Here is a 19549-nt window from a genome sequence, read left to right as displayed (position 1 = left end):
ACAGAGAAAAGAAATATGAAGTAGTTTAGAAGAGTTACGATGGCCTGTCCAATAGGATGGTTAATTGTGAAAGCACCTGTTTCAATGTTAGCGCACAGATAGAAGAGCTTTTGAAACAAATAGTCAAGTTTGAGTCCAATGCTCATAAGGGGATTGACAAGTATTTAGTAGATCAAACTAAAAGACTTGATGAAGATCTATCTGAATGGATAGAAATAAAAGGAAATGAAATTATAGACAAGGTTAAGGCTACTATTGGATCCCAGCCAAATGAAAATATCAATGAGCACCTAAGTAGAAATGATGAATTAATTAAGCTCTCCACTAGCGAAATTCAGAAAATAAAAGACAAAATAGTTGATGAGTTACCTAAATAGCAAAAGGAAACCAATCATAAATTGGCGGAGTTAGAATGAAAATCATCACAAAATTTGTTGACAGAGGACGAACGTTCGGAGAATATGTCGAAAAACAACCGAGCATATGATAATACAAAGTACAATTGTGGTGAAAATTTGCATTAGGAAGTTGATGATTCGGTTGGTAAAGATGATGATTCTTTTGGTCAGGGAGGATATTTGTCTTCTTTAAAGGTGGAGAACAGCATTTTTAAAAGTAGACAATTCCCAACATTCTCCACTGAAAAGAACAACCTCCATCCAAAAATCTTTATCAATAATTTCAAAAGAATAATATTTCCATCTAGCTGGTCAGAACACGACCGCCTTTAATTTATAGTATCCAAAATTACCGGAGAAGCCGCATTATGGGCCGCTGAAGTAAGTGAAAGTTGCCATACTTGTGCTGAGTTTGAACAACTTTTTTTGGCTATATACTGGTTGTCGAGTAAGCAAGAGAAATTAAGAAAAGAGGTTTACCAACCTGAGTATTTTAACAGTAAAAGGAGCACTTTAAGGCAATATTTTGAAAAGTACATAAGTAGGACACGTTATTCAAGTGATCCAATTTCTCAAAAGGAAGTGATCAGAATTTTGATGGGAAGGTTGCCCATAAATATACGTGAAAAGTTAATAAATGTTCCTGACCACGATGTAGAACAAACTCTTGTCGGTGACTGACTCTATAGATATGATTATGGAAGATGCAGGACAAATGAGTAGTAATCAAATGTTGACTCACACTCCTAGTAATACGAATAATTATAATAATAATTTAATGTATGATAATAATAATAATAATAATACTGAAAACCAGGTCAAACCCGCATCACAGGAGCGTGGACAATCTTCGTCCTAGGGTTGCAATAAAAACAATGATTATAATAAATATAGAAGAGATACTTACTGTGCTAGAGGTAAACCTCGATATGGTGACGCGAATGTGCATAGTAGTAATATTAATAAGAGTAACAGGTACCCAAGTGATGAACCCAATTGTATTCGACCTTGGGAAGATAATTCGAAGCATAATGTTCATCGGCAGGATGGAACAAATGCCTCGAGTCCTCATCCAGCACAAGGAGTTATACCAATGGGCGAAGGAGCCTCCAACGTGCGACGGGGTGAATACCATAACTCGGATCATACTGTATGGATTGTGGAAGTTCATGAACCCCCACCGATGACTCAACGAGATAGATTAAACTAATACCAGTCACCAAATTCCTTCCTAGGATGACTGGAAAGGAGAAGGAAGGCAGGCATCAATTTGAACTGAGAGTATTAAGGTATAATAATGATCAGGATATAAGGAATGAATTAATTGAAGAAAAACCTGAAGTTTCTAATAAATGCGGACAAATTTTACAGGCAATAATTCCAACAAGTATAAATAATGTTGATGTTGAAATATTAATTGATACTGGAGTGACTATTAGTGTCATGACGCTTGACTGTTTAAAACAGATAAGCCGAGGGGTAAAAATGCCCACTTTTCCTATCACAGGATGTATCGTGTCTGGCACGTTCAGTGGAAAAATGCAAAAAGTTGTGTAACAGGTGCGTGTCAACGTTACAATACAGGGGGCTCAAATAGCAAGTACATTTCTGGTTGTTCCTAAAATGACAGTACCATGTATCTGGGGTTTGGATTTTTTATGTGAGACCGGTGCAATCATTAATTTAGAGAAAGGTGAATGTATACTTAATTCCAATGGTAATGTTTTGACAGACACCCTGAGAAAGGGCCAAGTAATTCCAAATCAATTGTGTATGAATCTAATGGAAAAATATGTCAGTATTAATGATGAAAATGTGTATGATATCTGCCTTATTGAATGTTCTGAAGAAATGATGGATAAAATGTCATTGCAGGAAAAGGTGTTAGAATTAGAATATTTATCTGTTATCCAAAGGGACGATTGTACTACTTGTTGGAAGCATATCAGTCGATTTTTAGTAAACGTCCGGTATAATAAAAGACTTTGAATACCATATAAAGACATATGCACATAAACCCTTTTGTTATACTTCCTATTCTATCCCATGGACAAAGAAAGAAGTAGTCAGAAAGGAAATCAATAAAATGTTAGAATGGGGTATTATTGAGCCGTCAGATTCCGAATATTGTAACCCTCTTGTGGCGGTAATTAAACCCAATGGTGACATCATATTGGTGTTGGATGCCAGAGAGATCAATAAGATCATTATACCTGTACAAACCCAGCCAGAGAACCTAGAAGAGTTAGTACAAAAGTTTTATGGTGCCTGCTTCTTAACTTCTTTGGATATGCGTAGTTCATATTGGCAAACCAGAATATCTCAAGAATCTCGAAAATATACTGCATTCGTTTTTCTGGGCCGAAGTTACCAGTTTACCGTCATGCCATTTGGGTTGAAAATAAGCGGTGGTGCTTTTATATCGGCATTAGATACTGTACTGGGCAGAGGCCTTTCGAATGAAGTTACTTTATATGTGGATGATTTGCTAATTGCTTCTGAAACTTTGGAGGAACATTTGGACTTATTAAGAAGAGTTTTTGCGAAAGTCTTGGAATACGGAGTTACTGTAAATTTGAGCAAATCCAAGTTTGCTCATAACCAATTGAAATTTCTTGGTCATATAATTACTCCTGAAGGGATAAAACTAAATCCTAAAAAGATGGATGCAATTAACAGATGTGCTTATTCAAAGAACAGAATGGAATTGAAGTCATTTATCAGCTTAGCTTCATTTTTTCGACGATTTTTACCCAATCAGTTACGGCTGTTAAGAAAAAATGTCATGTGGGAGTGGAATTCCGAATGCACGCAAGCTTTTGATAACATCCGCAATGCTTTGACTAATGCTCCACTGTTACATCATCCGAGACTTGATCAAGATTTTTATATTGCTGCGGATGCTTCTGAAACAGGATTGGGTGCCACTCTTTTCCAGATGGACAATCCAGAAGATATCAGTACCATCAAAACAATTGTGTTTGCCAGCAGAACACTCTCTAGCTGTGAATGTGCGTATTGTACTACTGAATTGGAAGTACTGGCCGTGGTCTGGTCCCTTAGAAAGTTTCACTGTATGTGGAAAGAAGATCATTGTATTCTGCGACCACAAAGCTTTATCTTTTATTTTAACGGGAAGGATGTTCCATTTACGTTTAACCCGGTGGGCCTTGCTACTGCAAGAATATGATATTACGCTCAAATACATCAGAGGAAAAGACAACATCATAGCCGATGCTCTTTCAAGACTACCGAAAAGAAAGAATGACGACGAGTGTGAAGAACGGACTATTGGCTTTAAAGTCATGAATTTATCAAGGCAATATTGTGAGAGGCAGATTTCACAACTATGTCGAAGTCTTCCACAACTGCAAGAGGATGATAAGTTGTGGAAAGCCATTACACATGCTGTTGTAAGCAAAATGCTAAGTCACTCTCAAGAACAGTATCAATTAAAATCTGGAATATTGTATTGGAGAAAGGACGAAGATGATGTTTGTAAAGTTTGTATTCCAAATAAATATTTAGAATCACTAGTATGGTACACTCACTTGAATTGGGGTCATTTTGGTGCCGCTAAATGTACAGCCAAAATAGCACAATACTGCTATCATCCAAATTTGGGACGTCTACCTACAAATATTCTTAAGAAGTGCAAAATATGTCAGAAGGCAAAACCCATAAACTATTGTCGGCAGATAGAATTACATCCGATCATCCCAAAACAACCTTTAATGTTGGTGTCATGTGATGTCTGTGGGCCATGTCCCATTACACGTGGACAGTTCAAATATGTTTTGGCTTTCTATGATCTCTTTTCAAAATATGTGAAATTATATCTTTTGAAAAATCTCCACATTCGACCCATGTTACGCAAATTTATCAACAACTATATAACTGAGCTCAGCAAACCTATAATGATCTTGACAGACAACACTGCTTATTATACAAGCAAAGTATGGAGACACTATGAAAGAACAAGGAATCCAGCACATTTACATCTCAAGATTTTACCCTTGTGGAAATCCGGTTGAGAGAATCTTCCGAGAGTTGAACCAATTTTTACGGACGTACATACCCAAACAACATTATAAATGGATAGATTGGATTTATGAATTTGGGAAAGTGTATAATGACTTACCACACTTATCGACAGGTTATTCACCTAACCAAATAGTATTTGGTGAAAGTATTGTACCAGGATGGATGAAGAAATTACCTGCGATAGAACAAAAGATTACCAAGAAGGAAGATATGGTGAAGAAGGTCTACGAAAACCTGAAGTATCAAGCACAATTGAGCAAAACCCGTTTTGATAAAAATGTGAAGAAAGTAGTCACATATGATGTAGGAGAAGACATTGAGAAATCACCCAAAAGCATCAACCAGGAAAAGACTGAATAAGAAATGGCAATATTTATATACAGGTCCATACAAAATAATGAAAATACCTCATGAAGGGAGCTACCTCCTGGCAGATTGTGATACTGATGTAATTAAGTGCTTGTTCCCTCACATAGACCTGAAGAAGTATTATCAATAATGAGCAAAATATAGATTCAAGAAACACTGAATGATACCAAGACTACACTCAGAGTGGACTAAATAAAAGCACCGGTGGATAAATAAGTACTTATACTAACTTACAAAGAAAATTAAAGAATGACCGAAGATTTCCAAAAGATACCTTCTTGGTATCAGCAACAATGACGACGCTGAAATACGATTTATCCTCTCACCGAACAGCGAGGATGGATGATTTAAAAGTGGAATTAAGAGGAAAAGAAAAGGACAAAATCCTCTCTGGTTAAACAAGCGGCCTGATAAGGGTTTTGGCCTAGGATGCCAATCGTCAAACCTGGCTGTGATCCCTGCCTTGCACAGTCGGTTGAAGAACTGAGGGCTTCATCCAAGAAAAAAATGTGGTGTGAATATGAAGTGATTAGTGCAAAGTGTTTCTAAGGCAACCTATAAACAAATGTGGAACTTACTTAAGGGCATTTTGTCTAGGCCCATTACCTCAACTTAAATATTGTAGAATGTATGTACTGACTTTTTGAGTGAATCTGAGAGTGAGTGTATTCACCGAAACAAATACCCTCTCCTGTCACAGTACACAAAAAAATAAGCCTGTTCTGTCTGGAACCCTCTTCAAGACATCACAGTCTGGTGGGCCGTGTAACATTATGAGTCAAGATAGCTGTAACAGAACTTGAATAGCGTAAAGTTATAATTTGTTACGATTTGGTCGGTCATAATAATTGTAACATGCTTTTGAATACCATTAAAATATAACGGCGATACCTGTTTAGAATTATTGGAAATAATATGTACTAAGTAATGAGTAAGGTAGCCGATCCTATAAGAAGAGGTAAAATTGGGCATATTAAGGTGTTTTGCTTTATATCGACTAAGCCGATAATACGGCGTCTCTTTTTTTCCGTTTACTCTTTTAAAAAAAGTAAAGAAGCGCTAATTGTGCATTGTGAAAAATATAGGGAGCGAATTTTAAATAGCTACAGTGTATCATCAGACTAACAAATGGACATTCAGTTACGAGAAATAGAGGATAATGAAGTCTGGTCATTAAACTGAGTACACCTACAGGGCGGTCAATTCCGGAATAAGTCTATTCGCATCTCACGAGGGACGCAGTATTGAGACCGTTTTATTATATCGCAGAGAGCAGGCTTCAGTTTATAAAAAGGAGAAAAGCTGTATCATTATCATTGACTGTTGGTGTCAAGCTACCAAAACTGTTAATCAAAGGGTTTCGGTGAATGAGTGGTGAATGCGAAATGAAACTGTTAACAAAGATATGTTAAATAAAACAGAAGAGACAAGACAGTGTGGTCGTATCTGTTATTATTCCATAAACTGTAACATTTCTTCTCGTTGTACGAAGCCTTTATAGACAATCGTTATGACAATTTCTTTTGAAGGGATCTCGTTTCGAGTTAAGTTTTGGGGACCTGGTCAAGAAGGGACAGTTCGTAGATCCTAACTACTGAAGCTATTCTGGAATCAGGTGCTACCGTGACCATTGTGTGTTGTCAATGGCTTAAGGACATCATATCTCATGCTCTAAGATCGATGCGCCTTTCCTCTTGGTATAACAGTGCCTCACGGTAACAACGACAACGCCGACGACGAATGAAGAAACGGTACCATGCCACTTCTAATGCAGCATTGTAGCAAACACTGCTACTTGTCAAGAAGTTAACAGAACTTTTCAATCCCAAAGTCTAGATATTCAGAGGGTGCCTACTGAGGCATATCTTTAATTTTCTTTTGAACTGGTAGAGACTCCCAATTTCTCGCTTTATATTATTACATAACTGCGCTCTGACCCCTACATAATTGGGCACAATCTAGATGAAAATTCTGACTATGAATCACAGTTCAGCTTTAACTAATTTTTACTGTGATTAACAAAAACCATTACGGAGTAAATACATTGAAAAGTGAGTGACACAGTTCAACCATCCTCAAAAGAGGCTTCTGCAACAAGTGCAGTTATCTACTTTACACAATATTCTTGCTGCTCACTTCTGCTTATTGGCTCTGAGCACTATGGGACTTAATATCTGAGATCGTAGCAGTCGCGCAGTTCCAAACTGAAGCGCCTAGAACCGCTGGGCCACCATGCCCGGCTCACTTCTGCTTATTAAACACTTTATTTACTTAAGATACACAGCTTCAGAACATTATTCAAAAAACAATGGTGCGTGAAAATATGAATAATATGTAAAAACCTTTTGTCTTTAGGTCAAAACAATGAGAGATGCTTCTAATGGCATAAAACACTGAACTGAGCTGATAGATAATTTATATGCATGTCAACTCCATTTTAACCTGGTTTCCAACTTATCCCCAAGGAATCCTGCAGAGTGTACTTAATTCAGTGTATGGCCATTAATGTATGCTTTGGTGATGGTATATCATTATTATTGGTTTGAAACTTTATACAGTGAGGTGACAAAAGTCACTGGATAGCAATATGCACATGTGCAGATGGCAGCAATATCGAGTACAAAAGCTATAAAAGGTCAGAGTAATGGTGGAGCTGTCATTTGTACTCAGGTGATTCACATGAAACCGTTTCAGAAGTGATTATGGATGCACAAAGGGAATTAACAGACTCTGAATGTGGAATGATGTTGGAGCTAGACACATGGGACATTCCATTTCAGAAATTTTTACAAAATCCAATATTCTGTGATCCATTGTGTGCTAAGAATACCAAATTTCAGGCACTATATGTCACCATGAAAACAGTAGCCAATGGTCTTCATTTAACAACTGAAAGCAGCAGCATTTGCATAGAACTGTCAGGACTAACAAACACCCAACACTGCATGAAATAACCACAGAAATGAATGTGGGAAGTACGACGAATGTATTTGTCATTGCCGGCAGCACCGTTTCTGGGCTCATGACCTTATCAGTCGGACCCTTGACGACTGGAAAACCATGACCTGGTCAGATGAGTTCTGATTTCAGTTGGTAAATGCTGATGGTAGGGTCCAAGAGTGGCGCACACCCCACGAAGCCATGGACCCATGTTGTCAACAATCTGGTGGTGACTCCATAATAGTGTGAGCTGTGTTTGCATAGAGTAGACTGGGTTCTCTGTTCCATTTGAAACAATCACTGAATGGAAATGGTTATGTTTGGCTACATGGAGACCATTTGCAGCCATTTGTGGACTTCATGTTCCCAAACAACGATGGAATTTTTATGGAGATCCACGTGCCATATCACCATGGCACAATTGTTCCCATTTCACTTGAAGAACATTCTGGGCAGTTCAAGCAGTTTGTATGGCCACCCAGATTGCCCAACATGAATCCCATCAAATATTCACAGGACATAATCAAGAGGTCAGTTCATGCACAAAATCTTGCACCAACAACACTTTTGCGATTATGGATGGCTATACAAGCAGTACGGCTCGATATTTATAAAAGGGGAGCGGGGGGGGGGGGGGGGGGGGGGGCTTCCAATGACTTGTTGAGCCCATGCCACATCGAGCTGCTGCAATATGCAGAGCAAATGGAGGTCTGACACACATTCAGAGGTTTTACATTATTGTCACTTCAGTGTAATATGAGTCTTTATGAGATTAAGACAAACTTAACTGTGAACCACCCGTAGACAGCTACAGCTATAATCAGATCTGTGTTTACTAAGGTTGTGTTTGGACACTTGATTACTACACTTGTATAATTCGCAACTATTATAGTTTTGAACCACCCTTTATTAAAATCAATGGATGATCATTTATGTAGGTTAGGACACAAAAGCGGACCGTGTACCAATACTTTAGGTACTCCACATATTATGTTCCTCTTTCTGAGGTTAGTTCCATGGCTGAGACACAGTGTGTTAATGAGACCTCCTCCTTTCTGTCATCCACCATCTGTACAGAGTGATACCACTAATGCCACAACACTAATTTTCTAACTATAATTCTGCGACCTACACAATCAAAGACTTTGACAAGATCACACAATATACCAACAGGATAATAGTACTTGTCTAGCTCTGCCAGGATTACATCTGTGAGGTCTTTTATTGTTTTCTCTATGATCAATCTTTTATGATCACAGAAAGAATAATGGGAGTTGATAAAGTTGAACAAAGCTAAGTCGTTTCATGGTAGTCATGTCACGCCTTTCATTGAGCACCCTAAAGACATTAACCAGAGGCTGCTTAATTTGTTTAGCAGTTTATCGCTGTGAAAATTCCACTGCAATGTGTACTCTCTTCACAGCTCAAGAAATTTAGTCATATTGACGTGTTCAACTACTTGACTGAAACCACTCACTGCAGCCTCATCTTATAGCATAATGTCAAATTGCAACCACACTCAAGCACAAAACTAAAAGCAGGGTCATCAATGGTTGGTTGGTTGGGGAAGGAGACCAGACAGCGTGGGCATTGGTCTCATCGGATTAGGGAAGGATGGGGAAGGAAGTCGGCCGTGCCCTTTCAGAGGAACCATCCCAGTATTTGCTGGAGGGATTTAGGGAAATCACGGAAAACCTAAATCAGGATGGTCGGACGCGGGATTGAACCATCGTCCTCCCGAATGCGAGTCCAGTGTCTAACCACTGCGACACCTCGCTCGGTCAGGGTCATCAATGAAATACCATACTTAGCACTGGAAGCATATTTATTATGAATACTAATGTTATCCAGAAAAGAACAGGATTTCTGGAGAGAGAGGTCAGCAATTTACACAAACACCAAATGTTCCTGAATATACAAACATAAAATATTTCAGGAACCTTCCAGAAACGGCAGATACTAAATAACAAATCATTTCTGGTGGTCAGGTTTGAACTAGCATGCCAACTAGCAACACTAACCACTATGCCACACTGGATGTACCACAGTTCGCAGAGAAACAGCAGTCCACTGTTTCAGATTTTTTCATTGGAGGCGACTGTGGAACCCTGGTTCTAGATCTTGTCAACGGTCCTTCGTATGGCAGCATGACAGATCCTAGCATTCCAGTCACGTTATATCCTCAATATTGTGAGGAACATTGAAGGCAGATCCTGTCATCAAAACTTTGCGGACCAGAATCCTCAACATCATAGGTGACAACCTGACAAGCAACAATGGTTATGATACAGACCAATGTAGTGCCTGAGTAACTTCTCCAATACTCTCACCTTCCACACACGTGTACAAATACAGTGTCCTGGACTGTATCTCACTGGCCAGAGCTTGGGGCTATAATGCTCTCAGTCTTTTTTGTGGACATCCAGAGTCCATAAGTGAACCAGCTGCCTTGCTTCTTCAGTCCTGGGGTGGGGTGTTTCACATAGTCAGGCTGAGTATCATCTGGCTGAAACATGTACAGTGTATCCATTGTCCTTACAGCCTCACAACAGCAGAAAGAACAATGTGAACCCTGTAGTGCTTGTTTCACTGTGTTGTATGTTAATGTCACAATGGGCAATATTTTATCCTAATCTCTCTGTTCAGCATTAACGTACAATGAAATCATATCTGCAAACACTCAGTGTGTATATCTGTGGGCTTCATTCAACATGTTGAAATGACTACTCTAGAGCCATTGAGGGAACAGGGTGCAACCAACTGCAGATTGTGGCACACGTTGGAATGAATGATGCCTGTTGTCTGGGCTCCAAGTCATATTCGGGTCATTCCAGAGGTGGGCAGAGAAGGTTGAGAAGAATAGTGCTGCACATGGAGTTTCAACAAAGCTCACAATTTGCGGCATTGTTCCCAGAACTGATCATTCTGAGGCAAATAGAAGGACTGAACCACAGCCTTTGAGGGTTCAGTGACAGGTTTGGTAGTGACTTCCTGGACTTGAGCCATACGGTTGAGAACTCTAGGGTCCCCTTAATGAGTCATGTGTGCACTATACATCACAGGCTGCTACTCAAGTAGCTGATTGCGTGGGGGTGCACACAATGTTTTATTAGATTAAGCAGCTCTCTGACCAATTCACATAACAATGCTGTAGGAAACCCGTAAGTATCAGCGTTAAGATGAAAAGAAATGCCTCCCACATGCGAGAGCATTAAAATCCTAATAGTAAATGGCTGAAGCATTCGTAAGTGTCAAGAGTTTGAAGCACTCATAAAAAGCAGTGAAGCTCACGAAATACTAGGTACAAAAAGCTGGTTGAAACTGAAAATGGATGTTGCTGTTGTTGCAATACTAAGTACAAAAAGCTGGTTGAAACTGAAAATGGATGTTGTTGTTGTTGTTGTTGTTGTTGTTGTTGTCTTCAGTCCTGCGACTCGTTTGATGCAGCTATCCATGCTACTCTATCCTGTGCAAGCTCCTTCATCTCCCAGTACCTACTGCAACCTACATCCTTCTGAATCTGTTTAGTGTATTCATCTCTTGGTCTCCCTCTAAGATTTTTACCCTCCACACTTCCCTCCAATACTAAATTGGTGATCCCTTGATGCCTCAGAATATGTCCTACCAACCGATCCCTTCTTCTAGTCAAGTTGTGCCACAAACTTCTCTTCTCCCCAATCCTATTCAATACATCCTCATTAGTTATATGATCTACCCATCTAATCTTCAGCATTCTTCTGTAGCACCACATTTCGAAGCTTCTATTCTCTTCTTGTCCAAACTAGTTATCGTCCATGTTTCACTTCCATACATGGCTACGCTCCATACAAATACTTTCAAAAACGACTTCCTCACACTTAAATCTACACTCGCTGTTAACAAATTTTTTTTCTTCAGAAACGCTTTCCTTGCCATTGCCAGTCTACATTTTATATCCTCTCTACTTTGACCATCATCAGTAATTTTGCTCCCCAAATAGCAAAACTCCTTTACTACTTTAAGTGTCTCATTTCCTAATCTAATTCCCTCAGCATCACCCAACTTAATTCGATTCCATCCCATTATCCTCGTTTTGCTTTTGTTGATGTTCGTCTTACATCCTCCTTTCAAGACACTGTTCATTCCGTTCAACTGCTCTTCCAAGTCCTTTGCTGTCTCTGACACAATCACAATGTCATCGGCAAACATCACAGTTTTTATTTCTTCTCCATGGATTTTAATACCTACTCTGAATTTTTCTTTTGTTTTCTTCACTGCTTGCTCAATATACAGATTGAATAACACCAGGGAGAGGCTAGAACCCTGTCTCACTCCCTTCCCAACCACTGCTTCCCTTTCATGCCCCTCGACCCTTATAACTGCTATCTGGTTTCTGTACAAATTGTAAATAGCCTTTCGCTCCCCGTATTTTACCCCTGCCGCCGTCTGAATTTGAAAGAGAGTATTCCAGTCAACATTGTCAAAAGCTTTCTCTAAGTCTACAAATGCTAGAAACGCAGGTTTGCCTTTCTTTAATCTAGCTTCTAAGATAAGTCATAGGATCAGTATTGCCTCACATGTGCCAATATTTCTACGGAATCCAAACTGATCTTCCCCGAGGTCGGCATCTACCAGTTTTTCCATTCATCTGTAAAGAACTCGCGTTAGTATTTTGCATCCATGACTTATTAAACTGATAGTTCGGTAATTTTCACATCTGTCAGCACCTGCTTTCTTTGAGATTGGAATTATTATATTCTTTTGAAGTCTGAGGGTATTTCGCCTGTCTAGTACATCTTGCTCACCAGATGGTAGAGTTTTTTCAGGACTGGCTCACCCAAGGCCATCAGTAGTTCTAATGGAATGTTGTCTTCTCCTGGGACCTTGTTTCGACTCAGGTCTTTCAGTGCTCTGTCAAATTCTTCACGCAGTATTGAATCTCCCATTTCGTCTTCATCTACATTCTCTTTTATTTCCATAATATTGTTCTCAAGTACGTCGTCCTTGTATAGACTCTCTATATACTCCTTCCACCTTTCTGTTTTCCCTTCTTTGCTTATAACTGAGCTCTTGATATCCATGCAGGTGCTTCTATTTTCTCCAAAGGTCTCTTTAATTTTCCTGTAGGCAGTATCTATCTTACCCCTAGATAGATAAGCCTCTATATCTTTACATTTGTCCTCTAGCCATCCCTGCTTAGCCATTTCACACTTGTCGATATCATTTTTGAGACGTTTGTACTCCTTTTGCAGAAATGGATAGCAGTGAGACTTTTGGGGAAAATCTAAGGGTATATCAAAAGGACAGGCAAATGGAAAATTGAGGTGACAAATATGTCACCGTAACAAGAAACTCAAATCCACCCAGGTAGAGATTGCATGTGACATTCCTTGGGCAAGAGTCAGTATTGCTCACCAGACTCATCTCCTAATGTAACCAAAAACTTCAAAGAAAACCTCAGTTCCCCAATCATACTGTAATCATCGGTGGAGATTTTAATCATCCAACAATTAATTGAGAAAATTTGCTAGTGGTGGGCATGATAAGACATCCTGTGAAACTTTACTAGATGTCTTCTCTGGAAACTGCCAAAAACTGATAGTTAGGAACTTTACTCACGATGGAAAACTGGTATCAGTGATCCTGACAGTTGTGACAACAATGATAACCAAAGTACAAAAGACAACTAAAATAAGCAGAAAGATATATATGTTCCATACCCAGAAGAACAGTTAATTACCACTGTAAAGAAATTTCTAAAGAAACAGAGATTTCTGTATAAAGGTGTATAAGAATGCACAGGACCAGAGATAGAGAGGTGCTGAATGAAACACACTTGGTTTCAAGAAAGCGTCCAGCCCTTAGTGAATGAGATAGGGGCAGAATCTGAAGATAGACAGCAAAAGCTGAAATGCTTAGCACAATTTTCAAATGCTCCTTTACAGAGGAAACACACATGAGAATTGCCCCAATTGATGCTCATACCACTAAAAAATGAATGAAACAAGTATTTGTGTCAGTGGTGTTGAGAAACAGTTGAAATCATTTAAATTAAACAAAGGTCCTGCACCCAATAGAATCCCTGTCACATTATATTCCCCTCTTATCTATCAACTATCGTAGATCCCTTTAACAGAAAAATGTGCTCAGTTATTCAAAACAGGCTCACATAACTCCTGTCTACAAGAAGGGTAGCAGGAGTGATCCACAAAACTACTGACCAATACCCTTGACATCTATTTGTTGTTGAATCTTAGACCATATTCTGAGCTCAAACATAATCTGTTATCTTTAATGGAATGATCTACACAAAGTCAACCAGCTTGGATTTCAAAAACATTGATCATGTGAAGTCCTACTCCCACTTTTCTCACGACATACGGAAAGCTCTGGATCAAGGCAACTAGACAGATGCAGTATTTCTCGATTTCCAATAAGCTTTTGACTCAGTACCGCACCTACACTTGTTGAAAGTACAATCATTAGGGGTATCAAGTGAAATTTGTGACAGGATTGAGGACTTTTTCGTAAGGAGGACACAGCATGTTATCTTGCCCAGAGATTCATTGTCAGATGTAGAAGTAACTTTGGGAGTAGTTGATAATAGTAAGCCACTGCCACCTAACACATGACCATCTTCTACAGTGAGAGGACCCACCAGTTTGTGGTACCTGCACAATATCAGTTTCAGTGATTAAGTCCAACAGCTCCCTCTCCATGTCATTTTTATGATAATGAAAAATGGAATCTTGGGCATCATTGGATATTTATTTGGCAAAAATAAGGTGTGATTCTTGGACCACTTCACTGGGAGAAGTTAGATGTGTTTCTTCTTACAGTACAGCAGTGACTGTTACAGATCTGCCATTGGCAAGGATTCCTTTGATTGAGACCTAAACTTGAATGGTTGATATGGAATGATTGGCTGAATGCCTGAACTGCAGTCACAATCTCCCTGCTATCTCTAATGAATCTACGGAGTACTGCAGTTGCTACATATAAGGCTGCAACATTTTCTGCTGATGTTCTGCATAAAAATCTTTACAGAGTCTCTGGCCGGTACTCCTCGCTCCGTCATGGAACAGGCTGTATTCTAAGCTAACCAGACTTATTTTGGGATGGATGTTTCAGAGGCTTGATAAATCAGGCTTTCAATTTTCTAAATAAATTCCCTAGGGTCATAAAGACAACCAAGGGTATAAGTTGCTGTCAAACAATAACCTACTTATGTTCATATTTACAGTAATGCTGCTCTACTAAGTGATTAGGCCTAAATTACTAAGAGACTTGACCACCGTTTCTATGTTTCAATACAGTGTATTGATACATGGAACTGTTTCAGTGTTTCAAAACTGCCATGTTTCACTGTTTTGAAACAATGGTGTTTCATTCTGCTCTGTGTTGAAAACGGGACCAGATTTGATCTTGAGCCAGACACAGAAAATGTATCACCGTTTAAAAATAACGCTGTTTCAGTCCACTTGTGTTTGGAATGGACTAACTGTATTGAAACAGTGATGTTTCATTTAGCTCTGTCTCGGATGAGATTGGGGCACGTTTAACATACTACTTCATAAAACACTTTCAAGGGAGTCAAAACCTTTTTAACACACAACAGCATGAAGCTTAAGATTTCCGAAAATAAAGCTTCGTTTCTAATTGACTACTTTATTCCAAAATGGCGTAATAGATGCTTTATAAAAAAAAAAACAATAAAATAATGCATACTATTCGCACCACACTCAAAATAATAAAAGTTCTCTCTTTGTTCTTCTCTTGACAATGTGAACTGAATTTGCATTTGACTGTATTTTGTTTAGTCCACTAAATCCTACATTGAGCTACCTTTCACAAACTTACTTTTTTTTTCCTCTTTTTTCTTTTTCAAATTTGTTGCACACTAAAGACACATTTTTGCTCACCATTCAGCGAGTTTAACTTTTTAGAGTACGTTGTTTATTTATGTGTTTGAGAAAAAGTATCTTATTTATGTATGTGTGTTTATTTTTTGTAGACATTCTACGTAGGTTATTACACAATAGGCATCTTTATACTTGTGTATCATAAATAATTCTCAGAAAAATCAAAATTGGTACTTTGATACTTTTGTTTTTGGTGTTCAGATACTGTGATACAAATTGCATTTCTACAGCCACTTAACTTCATCTCTGATTTCCTGGGAAATTTTATAATGGAACAATAACAAAACTGCTTGCTGTGTGTGCTTCAGGGAATTCCATATACCTGAGCCTCAAAGTAACTTCTCTAGCAAGAACTGTACTTGGTGCATAGCCTTGTCTGCCATGATATAGGTATCACAAAGGTTTCACACTGTATGAATTGTTACAAATTTTAGTCCAGTTTTATACTTCAAGGAAACATACTGATCTCTGCATTTCAGTTACCTTGAAATGTTTTAACATGGTGTACATATGAGATGTATCCAGTTAACTTGTGAATGTTTGATGAAAAACTGCCATACTTGACCATTCCACTATTTGCTCCAGTCTGTTATGGTAATGTTTTGATCTGTGTGCATCAGTCACTTTGCACCCTCTCTGTGACAAACAATGGAAAATTTAACACTGAGTAAGAAAAGTGTGAGAGGCACACTCAAATGTTAATTCCGTGCCCCACTTTCCTGAATGTTAGCTCAATAAATTATATCTCATGATATGCCTTTTCTAGAGCACATACAGATTATCACTCATAAAACCTATCAAAATTAGGCACTAGAATACATGGAAACGAGTTTGGAAAAATCTCTTATGTCAAACATATGAAGTATGTCCTCGGACAATTGGAAAGTATGAAAGTCACAAGACACGAAAGCAGTGCATTTGTTACAGGATATACAGAACTACAAAGACGCCGAAGTTGAAGTTTCATACTTTCTGAGATGTGATTGGTGCTCTCATACCTCATTTTTATAACAACATTTATACAGTATACACTCAAGACGATATAATGTGAAGACCTCTACTATTACAAAGCACAAACTGTTTCAGTTCACCCATCTCTAATTACTAAGTAACAAGCAACCTTCAATCCTAATTTGTTCTTTTATTACTTGTGTCAATGACTACATTACGTTTACAATTAAGGAACTACTTTTTCAAATTTACTGGCCTACACAAGTTCAATGTAGTTACAACTTTTGTTTTCACAGGAAACCTATAATTTAGTGCTTAGTCTTGAGTTGAACAATTCTTCCATTCTCTATCAACTTGCTTCTGCACTGCCAGACTGCGCATAACCATGGATCTTTACTGGTGTCAATACGGCAAGTTCATTATATGATGGTAAGAGAGATGATTTCTTGCAATGTATGATTATTTCACATCAATCTGCATTAATAACGGCAAACCATAAGACGTATCTCGTAGCCAATGGGTATTTTGTGACAAATCATTTCTTCTGCCACCTCACTTTTTTTTAGCCTATATATTTCTACACATTCAAAAATACCATATGAACAAAGTAACATCAAAACGTCGTGACAAGTTACGATCAACTTCCCAAACAAAACAATGGAACAGGATCGTATGCTACCATGAAAAAAATGTCTCACATCAATAATTGAATACAATGTCAATGTTAACAACAGTTCACAAAATTACTATTATTAATGATGAAAATAATATTAAACTGTGGAGAGGGCAATTTCCGCTGGCATTCCATTAGAGCGGTGTGTTGAAAATGACGTTCGTTTCCTTGGCTGCTGTAAACTATCCGTCGTAAAAACACTGCGCTTTCATAAACATAACTTACGCTATACAGCAATACGTTCAGTTATCTTATTAATGAAATATGTCAAGAGCTTCTTGCTTTTACCTAAAGCACCTCTGCTTCGTGGAACCAGCAAATTAATAGCATGACAACAAATAATAGCGCTGGAAATACAAGAATTGACAGTGATTACCGGTGCAATTGATTCTTTCGTTGAATTGACGACCTGTTACGAGCATAAACAAAATAAAAAGGACCTACAATAGCATACAGCACAGTAAACTTGTTACCTTAAATTATTAATTTCATTTCTGGCAACAGTAAGCTGCTGACGGAGACACGAAATATCATCCTCCCGTTCAACACATGATGCCATGTTTCACAATATTTATTGTACATTTGTGCACCGCCTTCCTCATGGCGCAGCCTTCTGTTATATCTGTTCGATCGGAAGTAATCTGGTTGTAACTTATGCTTCCTAGTGGCGTCAGCCCACCGGCGACAATCAGCACGCATGTGGAAATGAGAGACACGAGGAACATAAAATTTCAGGATATTTACATTAGGAACACATTACTATATATTATGTAAATATTATATATTCCGGAACCTTTTAACCAATGATTTGTTACAACTCAGTATGTCAGTAAAGCTAGATTTACACACGCATATAATTTGGCGATACAGCTTGTGGCTTGGCGTAGTGGCATCGTGAGCTACCCTTAACACAGGGCGCAACAAATTCCACGTAGTCGCACAGCTTTCAGTATGATGTCAGCTGAAATCATATGGGCTGGTATGAATGTTAAACTGCAGGTCTGGCCTTAGTGCTCTGACAGAAGTTAAATACAAGGAAGACGAAACCCAAACGTTGGATAGATTCCGTACAGGGATAAATCAGGGGAAACAAACACATTTATCACAGAAATGACACTCAGAGACGAAAATGATGTCTGCAATGGCAAAATATAACCAACACCTGGCATGTAAATATCATCTGCAGAAACACCCCTCTTCCATCATTTTAGACTCTTATTGTATTCTTTGATACAAGCATTTCGAATAATTAAATTTTAGTTTAACAGCTGCCACATCACAATCTGGCGTTATTTCCTGCATAAATTCCACAATTTATGCAATACTTGGTCTCACAAGTTACAAAGTTCATACGACTCGCTTCTTTGGTTGCTTATATCAGGTTCATTTATTTACTACTTCGTAGGATGTGTCATTGATTTGTTACACTATGTGATCAAAACTACCATCTGGCTGCAAATGATTACAAGATCGTGGCGCCCTCCATCGGTAATTCTGGAATTCAATATAGTGCTGGCTCACCCTTAGCCTTGCTGACAGCTTCCACTCTTGTAGGCATACGTTCAAGCAGGTGCTGGGAAGTTTCTTGGGGAATGGCAGCACATTCTTCACGGAGTGCTGCACTGAGGAGAGGTATCGATGTCGGTCGGTGAGCCCTGGCACGAAATCAGCGTTCCAAAACATTGCAAAGGTATTCTATAAGATTCAGGTCAGGACTCTGTGCAGGACAGTCCATTACAGGGATGTCACATTTGTATAACCGCTCCGCCACAGACCGCGCATTATGAACAGCTGCTCGATAGTGTTGAAAGATACAATGGTCAACCCCGAACTGCTCTTCAACAGTGTTAAGCAAGAAGGTGCTTAAAACATCAATGTAGGCCTGTGCTGTGATAGTTCCACGCAAAACAACAAGGGTGCAAGGCCCTCCATGAAAAACACGACCACACCATAACACTACAGCCTCCAAATTTTACTATTGGCACAACACACGCTGCCAGATGAGGTTCATCAGGCATTCGCCATACCCATACCCATACCCTGTCATCGAATCGCCACAGTATGTACCGTGATTCGTCACTCCATACAACGTTTTTCCACTATTCAGTCGTCGAATGTTTAAGCTCCTTATACCAAGTGAGGCGTCGTTTGGAATTTACCGGCGTGATGTGAGCTTCTGGGCAGCTGCTAGACCATGAAATCCAATTTTTCTCACCTCCTGCCTATTTGCCATAGTACTTGCATTGGATCCTGATGCAGTCCTGAATTCCTGT

General features: G+C 38.8%; 1 protein-coding gene across 1 annotated transcript in view; it reads right to left on the bottom strand.

Annotated features, from left to right (window-relative positions):
• Positions 1-17892, bottom strand: part of LOC126272789 (tRNA (adenine(37)-N6)-methyltransferase) — a 107953-nt gene extending 90061 nt beyond the window's left edge. The window contains exon 1 of the mRNA XM_049975939.1: positions 17750-17892. Within this exon, the coding sequence (XP_049831896.1) occupies positions 17750-17835 (86 nt within the window). The 5' untranslated portion in view covers positions 17836-17892. The remainder of the gene's footprint in view (positions 1-17749) is intronic.
• Between the last annotated feature and the right edge of the window lie 1657 nt (positions 17893-19549).

Source organism: Schistocerca gregaria, chromosome 5, assembly GCF_023897955.1.
Source record: "Schistocerca gregaria isolate iqSchGreg1 chromosome 5, iqSchGreg1.2, whole genome shotgun sequence".
Classification (NCBI taxonomy): domain Eukaryota; kingdom Metazoa; phylum Arthropoda; class Insecta; order Orthoptera; family Acrididae; genus Schistocerca; species Schistocerca gregaria.
The sequence above is the reverse complement of the archived record's forward strand: the minus strand, read 5'-3'. Positions and strand labels throughout refer to the sequence as shown.